At 41.8% G+C, this 14910-nt stretch overlaps 1 protein-coding gene across 1 annotated transcript in view; it reads left to right on the top strand.

Moving 5' to 3' along the window:
* The first annotated feature begins 8787 nt into the window (after positions 1-8787).
* Positions 8788-14910, top strand: part of TNFSF11 (TNF superfamily member 11) — a 32967-nt gene continuing 26844 nt past the window's right edge. The window contains exon 1 of the mRNA XM_047720013.1: positions 8788-9266. Coding sequence (XP_047575969.1) covers positions 9036-9266 — 231 coding nt within the window. The 5' untranslated portion in view covers positions 8788-9035. The remainder of the gene's footprint in view (positions 9267-14910) is intronic.

Genomic DNA, 14910 nt, shown 5'->3' with positions numbered 1-14910 from the left:
GAGAGAAGATACTTGTAGAGAAGGAACCTGGAAACTAGACTAAGGATAGAAATGATTGAGGATGAAGTAATCAAGAGATTTATTTTTTTATTTTTTTATTATTATGTTTTTTTGTTTGTTTAGAGATTTTATGAGAAAGGCTTTGAGAGGAACCAGTTGGAGAGTTTGATATTTGTTCTGAAGTATGAGATGACAGAGACTGGGATTTCTCCGATGTCTAAGAAGACTAAAAGTAAATGGTTGTGGTTGGAGCTGCCTGTCTGTTGGCAGAGCTAAGATGAAGCTGTCCTGGGAGCAAAATATGTTTTCATTGACAACAAGGCAGGAGTGTGTACTGGGGACAAGATGTGGGCAGCCAAGGAGGAGACAGTCTGAGGATAATACTTAAAGAGACTTTATCCAAGAGGGCTTCTAGCTGGACACAGGCTGTGGCCAGAAGAAAGAAAAGGGGATATACTATTAGCTGCAGAAACTGAGGGGATAGTTATCTAAGGGAGAGGGAACTTAGGTTAGATGATTTTGGTGAGAATTTTTTCAAGAAAGCATCAAAGTGTGCCGTGAAATAATTAGCTCTGAATATTTATTCACCATGCCTAAAGAGCGCCAGCCTAGGTTATAACTGTACTAAATAAGACCTTTCCTGTCCTTTGCCACTCCCCACTCCACCCCACCCACACAACAGCTCCTTTAGCCCATGGACATTTTTCCACACTGGTAGTTCTAAGCAGAGGGAGGGAAGAAGATTCAACTTTAAGTGGTATCAAAAATTTTATTAGTAGACCAATTCCTTCATTTAATTAGCAAACTGAGTGTGTTCTGAAGACCTGTAACCAGAGAATTTTTTTTATTACATAAATGTTAACAAGGAAATTATGAGACTCACATGAGACTTCCAGGGAAAAGGAAAAGAAAAATACAGATTACTGGCTGGCTTTATATTTTGGTTTTAGCAGTTTGAATGTTGTGTGCCTAAATGTGGATTTCTTTGTGTATATCCTGTTTGGGATTTTCCGACTTTTTCAATCCATGAGTTGCGGTCTTTATTCAGTTTGGAAATTTCTCAACATAATCTCCTCATAAGATGCTTCTTCCCTATTCTTTCCTTTTCTTCCTGAACTCCAATTACACATATGTTAGACCATTTGATGAAGTTCCACATATTTCTAATGATATATTGTTTTATTTTCTAATTATTGTTCCTTTATATGCCTCATTTTGGAAATCTTCTGTTGAACAGCCTTTGAATTCATGAACCCTTTTTTCCCTTTTTGTATCTAGTGTGCTATTATTAAGCTCACCCAACAAATTCTTAATTTCAGATGTCTTATTTTTATTTTATAGAAATTCACTTGATTATTTTTAAACCATTCCATTTCTCTGCTGAAATTTTATATCTTTTTATGTATTTTCTTTACTCTTTCCCTCTTTTTCTTTACCATAATTATTATAGTTATTTAAAAATCCTTGCCTACTATTTCCAATACTTGGGTCATCTCTTGGTCCACTTCTGTTGGATGCTTTCCATCCTTCGTGATTATGAACCCACAGTCCAGCTTTCTATCATGTCATGTAATTTTTAAAATTGCATAATAGGCATTACATATAAAAGAACTAATGTAGATATTAACAGGCAGCTAAGGTGAAGAGGAATTCCATCCAATCAAAAGTCAAACTGGGTTGTAGCTTTAGTTTCAGTGCAGCTTTTGTTTCAAATATCTTGAAGGCTATATTTGCTTTGTGCTTATTCTAAATCTCTCTCTCCAGCAATATTTTGAAAAAGTCCTAATGGCACTGTGAACTTAATGGCTTCCCAATAATAAAACATGTCCTGATGACATCAGTGGTGATATTAGTTGAATGTGAGTTTGGGGTATTATATAATGAAATATGTAAACATTGGGAAGATCTGTGGAATTCAGTGAATGAATGTTTTCCAAATGACCATGCCTGATATTACAAAGTCATCCCTGGGGAAGAGATGCATTCAAAGAAAAAGATAGACCAATGGATATTATTGTAATGGAGGAAGAAAACTTCACTGAAGATTTTAGATGCCACAGTGCAAATATTGGCTAAAAAATGACCACTTGTTGAATTTTAGTATAGTAGAAAAGGAGAACTCTGCAATTATCAGGAAAGGCAATAAAAATATTCCTCCCTTTTCTAATTATATGTTTGCACGAGGCTATATTTTCTTCATACACTTCAAAAAAAACAATGTATCACATCAGAATGAATGCAGGAGCATACAGAATAAGGTTGTCTTCCATTAAAGAAATTTGTAGGGTGCCTGGGTGGCTCAGTGGGTTAAGCCTCTCCCTTCAGCTTAAGTCATGATCTCAGGGTCCTGGGATAGAGCCCCGCATTGGGGCTTTATGCTCAGCAGGGAGCCTGCTTCCCCACCTCTCTCTGCCTACCTCTCTGCCTACTTGCGATCTCTCTCTCTGTTAAATAAATAAATAAAATCTTTAAAAAAAATTTGTAAACATAAACAATGCAACTCTATTCGCCAATACTTTTATTCTTAAAATGATAATCATTTTTCATAAAATATGTTACATGTTACCACAAAGAGTAAAAAAAAGTCTCTGTTTAAATATCTAATATGGTAAATACTAATAACTATAACCCACATTAAAATATTCAGCTCTTTGGGGGCACCTGGGGGGCCTATTTGGTTAAGCATCTGACTCTTGATTGCAGCTCAGGTCATGATCTCAGAGTTGGGAGACTGAGCCCCTTGTGGGGCTCAATGTTGAACACTGAGTGTGGAGCCTGCTTAAGATCCTCTCTCTCCCCTTCCCTCTGTCTCCTTCCCATCACGCATGCATTTTCTCTCTTAAAAAAATAAATAAATTTAGCTTTTGGGGGTGGTCTCTGGTTTTTAAGAGAGTAAAAAGTTTCTGACACTAAAATGTTTGAGAACGGCTGCTATATAATTACATAAAATCTGAAAGTCACTCAAGTTCAAGTTTCATTATGTCCTATAAGCTTGATATAAAGATTTTACAAAATTAGCAGTAAAAAATGCACTCTTCATTATTGTGCCGGCATGTTATACCTGTAAGTTTGCTGTGTAGATTTTCCTAATCTGATTAGGTCATCAAAATATTTAGAGAGATTGAGAGAGTGACATTATTTGGGGACTTTCCTCTTTAACACTCAGTCTTCTCCCCAGTGCAGCCCTGTTATTAGAATGCCCGAATCATTTGCATATTCTTTTCCTCTTTTTAAATTTATTTTATTTTTTTAATTATGATTTTAAAATTTCAGTATAATTAACATATAGAGTTATATTAGTTCCAGGTGTACAATATAGTGATTCAACAATTCTATACATTACTCAGGGCCTATCATCCCCTTTACCTATTTCCCCCATGCCTCCACTCACCTCTCAGGCAACCACCTGTTTGCTCTCTATAGTTAAGAGTCTGGTTTTTTGTTTGTTTGTCTCTTTTTCATCTTATTCACTTGTTTTGTTTCTTAATTTCCACATATGAGTGAAATCATATGATATTTGTCCTGCATATTCTTTTCTTTATTTCTTCATTCATTTTATAAACATTCTTTAGGCACTGTGTTAAGACAGTAGGAAAACAAAGATAACTTCCCTCAGGAGCTAACGGCCTAGTAGGTTAGACAGAGAAGTAAATTAAGGATTATAAAAAAGTTTCAGAGGTATGACGACATATACCCATAGTGTAACAAAGAATCATAGAGAAGTGGTGCCCGGCCTCTGGAAAAGTAGTAAGAAAAGCTTCATAAAGACAAAGGGGCTTGGCTGTGTGTTTGAAGATATGCCAGTAATCAGATGAAAAATTCAGGGAAGGTCAATCCTCACAGAAAAGACTGAATGACCCAAAGTAGAGAAGTAAGAAATGGGAGGGTGCAAGCAATTCTGTATTGTTGGGGCATAAGGGTGAAAAGAAATGAGGGAAGGAGGAACAGAAATTGCTAGGTACACGGGAAGGAGCTTGAGCATTATCTGATCAGCCAGTGGACTTTAAGGGGAAGCTAGGCTTCCACGAAGCCCTAGCAAGGACTGAAAGCCGCAAGTCTGTGGGAATGCTTTTTATGGGAAGCATGCTGCCTTAAAATGGATAGGAATGCTATTCTCCAATTTGCCAGTCTTCTGCGTCCTTTATGGTCTTGTGTCTTCTCTCTCCTTATCCTGTTCCATCAGTCTTTGGATGTCCCCCTGCCTGCTGGCCATTGTGCTGGCACTTAGGCCATTTGTGTTGTACTGACCACTTGGGTCCTACAGGTGTATCTCATCAAGTTTTTACCACATCTTGTTCATTAAACCCTTGATATATGAAGTTCCATCCCATCCTCCTCTCCCTAAAAACTAGAAAATTAGAAAATCAGTGTCAAATCCCTTTTCTGGAGATTTGCAATATGCTTTTGTACATTACTGCCACTGATAAGATCTGCATTAAACAAAAGCCAACCGATTTTATTTCCAAGCTAATCTGACCACGGGACCATCTCCTTCATTTAAGTGAATGTCAAGTAACATCTAGAGCAGTCATTTTCAGAGTGTTGTTGGGGAATGCCCAAGAGTTTCTGAGATTCTCTTAGGGGTTCTGTGAAGTTAGAAGTATTTCCTAGTGGGATGTCTGGGTGGCTTCATTGGTTAAGTGTCTGCCTTTGGCTCAGGTCATGGTCCCAGGGTCCAGGATGGAGCCCCATGTTGGGCTCCCTCTCAGCGGGGAGTCTGCTTCTCCTTCTCCCCCCTTGCTCATGCTCTCTCTCTCTCACAAATAAATAAATAAAATCTTTTTTAAAAGACAAGTATTTCCTAATAATACTACAGCATTATGGTCCTTTTTCCTTTTCATTCTGCCAAGAAGGTACAGTGGCGTTTTCTAGAGGCTCTATGATGTTCAGTATTTTTTTTTAATGTTATGTCAGTCACCATACAGTAGTACATCATTAGCTTTTGATGTAGTGTTCTGTGATTCATTGGATGTCCAGTATTAAAACAGATTAAATACAGAAATGGATAAGCCGGATAATAATGGAATTTTTAAAAATGTAAAACAGTGCCACTTTTCTCCCTACTTAAAAAAATATAAATGACTTTTTAAAAAGGTTATTATTTATTTATTTAACAGAGAGAGAAATCACAAGTAGGCAGAGAGGCAGGCAGAGAGAGGGAGGGGGAAGCAGACTACCTGCTGAGCAGAGAGCCCAATGAGATCATGACCTGAACAAAGGCAGAGGTTTAACCCACTACCAACCCAGGTGCCCTATAAATGACTTTTTAAAGTAAAACTCAACTGTGTTAACATGTTAATAGATTTTTAAAAAACCACTCAGTTCAGATTTCTACTATGCCAAATATTCACAGATGCAACTCACATGAACAAAAGTCCTTTGGGATCCTCATTAACTTTTAAGAATAGAAAGCAGTCCTGAAACCAAAGAGTGTGAACACCACTGACCTGGCAGAGTCACTGGTCGTGAGTAACTGGTATTTTTGCTTGCCCAGTAACACAGCATCAATTCTTTGTATTTGATCTCTGCAATTTAATTTTCCTTTGGGAGTTATTTCTCCTCTCCTCTCAGCCCATAGTTTCCAATTGGGTTAACTCAATCCCTTGGCTCAAGGGAAAGGCATCTGATGAAGGTCTGTGTCCAACCATGCCTGAATCTAGAACTAATGCTACATTTTTCAACTACATGCACCAATAAATCATCCCTTGACTCCAAAGGATTTTCATCTTAATACACCAGGGTACCAGGAAATGCAGCATGAAAAATGTTGATCTAGTTGTGTTGAATGTAGCCGAGTATCGTCATAAACTTAAATCTTCAATAGTGTTTTTGGTCTTGACATCTCTTAATACCTTAGTTCACTAGGGCTCTGACTTAATTATTTTGTAACTTAATAACAAAGTAACTACTTAATTGATGTATTAAGGTAATAATAAATCTATATATGAATTCACAGTAAGTAAGACAGATATGTTCAATTGGGAAGATGTATTAAACGAAGAATTATAATAGCATAATGATTCTCTGCCTAAGATAGACCTAAGATAGTTTTAATCATTATCTTTGCCTAGGAAGTCTGTTCTGACTCTCGATAATAAGTTGGCACCCCCCCCCCCCGCCATAACTAAAATGTTTTCATCATTCTTGCACTTTGGCTTTGGAACCCTCATCATAGTTTTAGTTAATTATTTGATGATTTGTTTGATATGTTTCCTTCCCACCAGACTGTAAGCTGCCTGCTTATCTTGATCACTGTGTCATTAGGTGTATGATGGGTTTCCAGGAATGTATCTGTGAGTGAGTGTATGAGTGTCATGACAGGAGGAGTTAAGGGTGCTGTGGGGGCATAAAACAGAAGGAGCCCACCCAGGTCAGGGGCATGGAGAGGACTCCTGGAGCAATGATACTGGAGCAGAAAGAGGGAGGATGAGTAGGAGAATCACCCAGCTGTGGAGAGAAGGGAGACACACCACAGTCAAGGGTAATATTCAAAGCTGATATAGAACAGGAGTCTTGAGCCAGATTGTGAAGGACCATTGGAAGTGTGTATCTCAAGAGTTTAGGCTTTATACCAATGACACTTGGAAGCCATTAGAGGGTTGGAAGTAGGGAAATTATATGTATTTTTGCTTTAAAAGGGAATCCCATTCAGTGTGTGCAGATATGCTGAGAGGCGAGCAAGTCTGGAGAAAGTAGGACCAGTTAGGTAACATGATTAATTAGGAAAACAAAACAGAACAATGTGGCTTAGACTGGGGTGGTGGCAGAGTCTCCATCAATCATATTTTTACTTGACGCATATTTACTGTGCACCTACTATATACCAGGCAACATTCTAGGACATGGGGATATAGAGATGAATAGTACAGATATAGTTCTTGAGCATGTGGGGTTTATGTATTGACTAAGATGTGGAATGCTGACGAATAAACAAGCAAATAAAGAGGCTGGAAAGGTTCATTACCTTCAAAGAAGCAACAAGGGGAATGTCATTAATTTCCAAACCAGCCTATGCATGCCAGAATACAATGAGATGGAATCTTTAGGGTACTAAAGGAATGTAAGTCCCAAGCAGTAAGAATATCACATGAAGAATTCTGTACAAATATAACATGTGTCTAATATATAAAGCTGCTGTGTCAAACATACCCGAACATGATTCAGAGATTGAGGGTCCCTCTTGTAATCTGAGGATCATGATGGCAAGGAATAAAAACGTGTAAAACACTGGAAAAAAATCAAAGGGATTACAGAGAGGTCGTGTGGCTTTAGTTGTCGTTGTTGTTATTATTATTACTATTACTATTATTTGAGAGAGAGCGTGTGCGCATGCACTTGCCCGAGGAAGGAGGAGGAGCAGAGAGAGAGGGAGAGGGAGAGAATCCCAAGCAGGCTCCACTCTGAATGCAGAGCCCGACACAAGGCTAGGTCTCAGGTCCCTGAGATCATGACCTGAGCTGAAATTAAGGAGCCACCCATAAGCCCCTTTTAATGCACTTTAAATTTCACTGATCCTAATAAAGATTCACCAAAAAGTTGAAATACAGAATTATTTTTCAAAAGAAGAATAAAAAGGAAAAAGAGGAGGAAAATAACATCTTATCCTCAAAGTTAACAAACAAAAAGCAGGGAAGAGGCCCAGGTCTGCATGGAGTAGAAGAATAATGTTAATTATTTACACTGGAGTTTGAAAATTTTTTTCCCTTCTTTTCCTACCAAACTTGTTATACATACACATATAAATGCTAAAAGCATTTTTAAAAAATTTTGAAGAAACCATTTCATTTGTACAGATGCTTTTTAAATTCCAACCCAGTTTCTCTTCTTCAACATGTGCTGTGTTCTAAGTGTTCACCTGAGTGCACGAGCTTTACTAACCCAGGGTTGTGTCACTTGTGAGAAATCTTGCCTGGAGAAGGGCCCACTAGAGATGGATGCAGAAAGAGAAAAGAGGGTTTCTAAAAACCCGTGAAAGTTTTCTTTAGGGATGAACTAACATGTCACTTACACTTTCAAACTTGTGGAACATTCCTCTTTCTCCATTCACAGTTATGAGCTCTCCTGGGGCTCCCTACATCTTGGTGTACACCCCTCTTATCTTTAGGATACTGAAGGAAAACAACCGTTAGACAGTTGGAATGGCATGTGACGAACCCTGTCGGAATGTAATAGATGGTCCTATATACGAAGCTACTGGAGCCTACCCTGCTCTCTGTACTGCTTCCTTTTCCTAGCTCAGAGTTGGCGCCTACAGGTTCTCTGCTCCCACATTCAAAACTGCCCTACTCAAAGCCACTTTGAGGGTGCAGAAAAGGGGATTTGGTGCAGGAGTTCTGGTTTTCTAAGGTTGCCAAGATAATTTGGAACCTATATTTAGAGTCATGATAGAGGCTGCACCCTCAGGATACCCAAGGATATTCCTGGCTGAATTTCTTTCGGGGTGATGGAAAGGAGGAAGAGATCCCCAAGAGATCACCAAGTCCAGCTTTCTTAATTCTATAGGAGAAACTGAAGCTCTGGGAGGAGGCTGACTGCCCGGCGCAATGCCTGTATCCTAATCCTTAGGATAAGGATAAGGATAACTTTTATCCTTATACCGAGGCCCCTCTGCATCTCCCCCCGGCCCATCTCTTGGCAGCTCAGGATGAGCTAGTGGCGTCTGGCTCCGCTAGAACAACCCACGGCCCTCTCCTCTGAGAGCGCTGGTGGGGAGGAGGCCATTCAGTGAGAGTAAGAACGCGAGGGAGGAGAAAGGAAGGAAGGGGAGCCAGAGGTGGGAGTGGAAGAGGCAGCCTCGCCCGGGGCTGATTGGCTCCCGAGGCCAGCCCTCGCCCGCGGTTTATAAGAGTTGGGGTAGCCGGGCGCCCTGCCCGCTCGCCCGCGCGCCCCAGAGCTGCGCCCGGCTCCGAGCGCCCCACGTCGAGGCCCGCCTGGCCCCGCGCCGGCTCCGCGCCGTCTTTGGAGTTGGTGGCGGGCAGAGGCAAGGGAGGGCGCCAGCCAGGGAGGCGAGCGCCGCAGCCAGCCGGCCAAGCGCCATGCGCCGCGCCAGCCGAGACTACACCAAGTACCTGCGCGGCTCGGAGGAGATGGGCAGCGGCGGCTCGGGCGCCCCGCACGAGGGCCCCCTGCACGCGCCCCCGCCGCCCGCGCCGCCCGCGCCGCACCAGCCCGCCGCCGCCTCCCGCTCCATGTTCGTGGCCTTCCTGGGACTGGGGCTGGGCCAGGTGGTCTGCAGCGTCGCCCTGTTCCTCTACTTCAGAGCTCAGGTGAGTGCCCGCCTCCCCGGAGGTCCGCCCACCTCATCCCTCCCGCGCCTGTGGGAGACTGAGTCTGGACGCCGGGCTCGGCTCCCCCGATCTTGCATATGCCCGAGGGGAAAGTGACTCCAAAGAGGGTGCGTCCGACTTGGGGACAGCCCGGCGCGGGCCCCGGCGCGCTCGCCTCTGCTGTCCGCTCCCGCCCCTGCCCCGCAGCGGAGCGGGAGGCTGGGCTCGCCTGGCCTGTTGCGTTTGAATTTCCCCCGCGACGCAGCATTGGCCGCTCACCTCTAATGGATGATTGCACGCTCCCCCTACAGACGCTTCCATTTCTAATTTGTAGCTAAGAATGAAATGAACATCCACTTAAGGAAAAAATCGAGAGCTTAGGCGGCGACCCTTTCCCTCCCGGCCCACCGCCTGGAGAGGGTTTGGTCCTGGGGCTGGCAGCTTTGCAGGGGTGTGTGTGGTGGTGGTGGCGCAGGCGGGGGGCTCCAGGCTGCGGCGCTGGAGGGAAGGCAGCCCCTGAAGCAACCGGTGGTGATGCCCAGGGCGCCAGATGGGCTGAGTGACACAGCGTGGCCGGAGCAGCCTGGTTGTGGGTCAGGGAAAGAAGAGGGAAGGACCCTGTGCGGTCCCACTGAGGTGGGCGGAAGAAGAAAGCAAGGTGTGTGTGATGGTGGTGAAGTTCTCACCTCTGACACAGCCTCGCTGCCATCTAGCAAGTAAGTAAACTGCTAAAAGATGAGAAAGAGGGCTGGGAAACTGCAGGGAAAGATAGTAGAAAGGAAGGGGTAAATCTGTAATATTATGCTTTCTGGTGGTTTATGCTCTTGTGTTTTCTTGGAAATTGCAGTGCAGTTGGTTGGATTCATTCAAATGTTCTTGTCTGGTGCTGTGAACTCTTTCTCAGAGGAAGTGGAGGGCTGACTGTGCAAAAAAAAAAAAAATTTTTTTTTTATGGGAAAAGAGAGTTGGGTTTGGACTCCATTGGTTTTCAGATTCAAAGGTGATTACTAAACCAAATTGGATGCATCAAAACATAGCATTGCTTGGATTGTATAGGTTTTTGACATGTGCCAGAGTCTTGAACTCCATTACTTGTAATCATAAGCTTTTTGTTAAATATTCATTATCCACTGTTTTGTGTTTTATAGAGCAAATCTGATTACCTACTTCTTAAAAAGGTAGAAATACTATGAGCAATACTTTAGGACACTTGTATTCGCATCTTAATTAAAATAATCTCTATTTACTGAGGTTTTTTTCTTTAAAAAAAAAACAACTTTTGTAACAAAGACTACACACATCTATATGAAAGTGATGAAATGTTTTTCTTTCATCAGAGGATGCTGCCGTCAGGAATGAGTGGTTCACCCATGTTCCCACCAAGTTTTCTCCTCCCATGTACAGTCTGTATATACTGAGGGTCTACACTGCAGATGAGAATATTAAGTGCTATGGGATGTGAGTTAAGGATCATGAACTCAACATACAATGTCTACCTATTATGTGCATTGCACAGTGCTAGGTAACGGAGGGACCTATAACAAAAGACGTAAAATTCTTAGTCAAACAGGAGAGCAGCATTCAAAAAAAGGACAGAAGATATAAGTGTTCTCTACTCCTTTTTTTCTTTTCTAACACCTTAGGGATATGACATTTCGTAGCAGTGATAGTAAAGTAAGTGTTCGGCAGCGAAAGAGCAGTGGGGGAATGAATGAGCTCTAGGGAAGATAAACAGCTTAGATTGGTGGGAACCATGGAAACGGGTGTGGCCATATAGAAAAAGAGTGGTGTGCTGGGCTCTTAGGACAGATGTTCTGCTCCTCCAGGGCATTATTCATGGTCTGGTGGGCTCGAGGGGCCTGTCTGATGATCACTTACCATAATTTAGCCATCTTGACATTACATGAGTAGTAGTGAAGTGCTCCACACTTCTTTCCAAACTAAACGGGCCAATTAGTAAGCCTACCTGGAAAATTCTCATTTACAGAATTTTAAAAAAATTATTGATTTATTTATTTGACAGAAATCACAAGTAGGCAGAGAGGCAGGCAGAGAGAGAGGAAGGGAAGCAGGCTCCCTGCTGAGCAGAGAGCTCACTGCAGGGCTCCATCCCAGGACTCTGCGATCATGACCTGAGCAAAGTCAGAGGCTTTAACCCACTGAGACACCCAGGCGCCCCCATTTACAGAGTTAATGTCATCAGATTTTACAGATACAGTCATGGGTTTCTCTAAGGCTTATGCCAAATATATTAGCCATGACTCCTGAAACCCGTTTTTTTTTTTTAAATTTTATTTTTTATAAACATATATTTTTATCCCCAGGGGTACAGGTCTGTGAATCGCCAGGTTTACACACTTCACAGCACTCACCATAGCACATACCCTCCCCAATGTCCATAACCCCACCCCCCCTCCCAACCCCCCTCCCCCCATCAACCCTCAGTTTGTTTTGTGAGATTAAGAGTCATTTATGGTTTGTCTCCCTCCCAATTCCATCTTGCTGAAACCCGTTTTTGTGCTGAATTTTAAAAGGGGTGTCTTCTTTAGGGAAAAAGTAATATCGGGGGCAGTGTGCTCATTGGAAGACACATAATGAGGCTGCATTTTACTGAGTATATAGTATCTACCTTTGATACTTAAAGGAGTCCTAATCATTTACAGATAACTTCTGAAATAGGTACAAGTGAAATGCTATGATGTCTGGAATTTGTTTCAAAATAATAGGTGGGGAGGGTTTGGGGTAGGGAAGTGCTTGCTTATAGATGAAACAGGATTGGCCATGGGTTGATAATTGTTGAAGCTTGGTGATAGGTTTGTGGGAGTTCATTCTACAGTTCTTTCTAGTTTTATGTATGCCTTTCAAAGTTCTTCTGCCTAAGAGAATACACTCATTTTGAGCCATCACTAATGTAACATTTTTACTCATATCAACTCCTTTAGATTAGAACTTGGTACCAAGGGCGCCTGGGTGGCTCAGTGGGTTAAGCCGCTGCCTTCGGCTCAGGTCATGATCTCAGGGTCCTGGGATGAAGACCTGCGTCGGGCTCTCTGCTCAGCAGGGAGCCTGCTTCCCTCTCTCTCTCTCTGCCTGCCTCTCTGTCTACTTGTGATCTCTCTCTGTCAAATAAATAAATAAAATCTTAAAAAAAAAAAAAAAAGAACTTGGTACCAAATAAGAGATTTTTTTTTTTTTTTTTTAGTTCCACTAAAGTTGTATCGACTACTTGGGGTTTCTGAATGCATCTAAATTAGAGTAAAATCATTTAAGATCAAGTAATATGTTTGCAGTTTATAGTAAACAAACGAGAAAAAGGAGGCTGTTTTATTGTTTTTGTTTGGGGGGGCATTGCTATGTAATTCTTCAAGAAAAAAAAAACCAGTTTATTTGGTTTTATATGCATTTAGAAGAATGTCCAGGATAGTGTAAAAATTGCAGTGACTTTAAAAAATATTTCCCTGGGGCACCTGGGTGGCTCAGAGGGTTAAGCCTCTACCTTTGGCTCAGGTCATGATCTCAGGGTCCTGGGATCGAGCCCCGCATCAGGCTCTCTGCTCAGCAGGGTGTCTGCTTCCCTTCTCTCTCTCTGCCTGCCTCTCTGCCTACTTGTGATCTCTCTCTCTGTCAAATAAATAAATAAAATATTAAAAAAAAAAGTTTCCCCTTCTCAACTCCTGTTTGAGTAGTTAAAAATGAATCAGCCTCCTGAATGTTTGCAGATCGCCTGTGCCCAGATTGAAAAGAAAAAAAAGTACTAGATCTAAAGTAGATTGGCTTTTCCTCCACCAACCTTGCCAAAGAAAAAAATAGCATGCGGTCTGTGCTATATATTTACCACATAGTATTCATACTTTGGTTTGCAAAGAAGAAGGAAAAAAACCTTCCAAAAAGTTGCTTGTAAAATGTATGCGTGTGTGTTCTCTCTTTTCTTTTTAACATCCATATAACCATATTCAAAGTTTGGAGTTTAGCTACATGATAAGGTTTTCAGAAAACTCAATCTCTGTTGCCCTTTGAACTCCTTCCCCTAAACCCCGAGTATGCACACCAACCTCCCTGGCTGTTTGTTCCCCAAACCAGAGAGCAGTCACTACTTCGACTCTGATGTGCAGGCTGCCTGTTTGAGAAAACAGATAACCAAGTAGCACAAATGTCAAGCATCCTGTCTCATTTAACCCTACACATGATTACATTTCAAGGAAGTTTTTTTGTTTTAAAGACTTTCATTTAGTATGAACTGCATCATCTGATAAATGCCTTTTTAAAGTCTTTTAAATCAGATTTTCAAGGTTTATAGATGTTCAGACATTTCTAGGTACAATGAATTAATTTGTAACTAAGTTTACAGTGATTTTTTTTTTTTTTTTGATGAGCTTCTTCGTTTCTCTGTTGAGTACAGTAAGTTCAAGGATGGAAGAATTGCCTGTTTTGCTCACTGTATCATTGGCAGCATCAAGCCCAGGGCCTGGCATGTTCAATTTACTGAAGAAACTTTTCAAATGATTTACAACACTAGAAATTTGCAATGTGGAAGTTATCTAATTAGTAGCTAAACTAGACTAAAAAGTAGCATATTTTTCAGTCGTGCAAACTCCCTTTCCGGGCTCTGGTGTCTGGAGAGAGGGTGTGGGACAGGAGAGCCCTTGGTTCAGCCACTGGACCAGCACTATGGAATGCCGCACATCTTGCCCTGGGGTCTTCCCAGCATGAGGATGACCAGAGCAGAGTCCCCCCACCCCTCCACTGTGTGTGGTCTGCTGGTTTCCACTCCTCAACTCCTCTCTTTTCTCCTGGTCTCCATTTTTGGGAAGGGGGAGCTACAAGACACTGGAGCAAGAAAGATGTTTGGTTGCAGGTTAACAAGACATTTCTAACAAATGGCTTTTAAGTAAACAAAATAAATTACTTTATTGAAATTAACGATGCCATGCTTTCATGATTTCTTTTGGGAAAACAATTGATGATTTTTATATATGTTTTAGTTCTCATGTTACCTTCCTAAACAATGGTTCTCATTTGAAGCCCTTGGCTAGAGAGATTTTGTTGGCGCCTGCCTTCAGGGATGTCGGTTCTGTTGGTCGGAGGTGGCATCTGGGTATGGAGACTTTTTAAAGAGGCAGGGGACAAAATCTTTGTGTTACATTTCTTTGCATCAGATCATTAGTCATCATGATTGTCACAAGATTTTTGTACTAACTGCTATTGCTTATGAAAAAAAATTAAAATTGTTTTTCAAGGAAATTTCAAGACATTTTACTAGCAGAAAATCTCTATTTGTACCTTTGATATTTGAAGGCATTTCTTCTCAAACTTTCATGTACATAGAGAGGACCAGGGATATAGTTAGGATGCAGATTCCCAAGCAGCATGCCAGGGACCTGCCTTTCCAAGACTCTAGTGCAGAGTCTGCATTTCCAAGGAGCTCCAGGTGAGCCTGTGAAGCTACAAGTACTCAGACTGTACTTCGAGTAGCGACAACATGGTGGACAACACTGCTTCTGGTTAATGGCCCTTAGTCTGTCAGCAGGCCTGGAGTTCAACCAATTTCAGGGTCCCCAGGCATTTCCCTCCAATCTCCGCATTGTTCCTGTAGCTCAGAAATTTCTGGTGGTGAGCCAACTGAGGCCTTGGCATGATTCTTCCT

The sequence above is a fragment of the Lutra lutra genome, chromosome 3 (assembly GCF_902655055.1).
Source record: "Lutra lutra chromosome 3, mLutLut1.2, whole genome shotgun sequence".
NCBI classification, from domain to species: Eukaryota; Metazoa; Chordata; class Mammalia; order Carnivora; family Mustelidae; genus Lutra; species Lutra lutra.
This window is presented reverse-complemented; position numbering and strand designations above follow the sequence as displayed.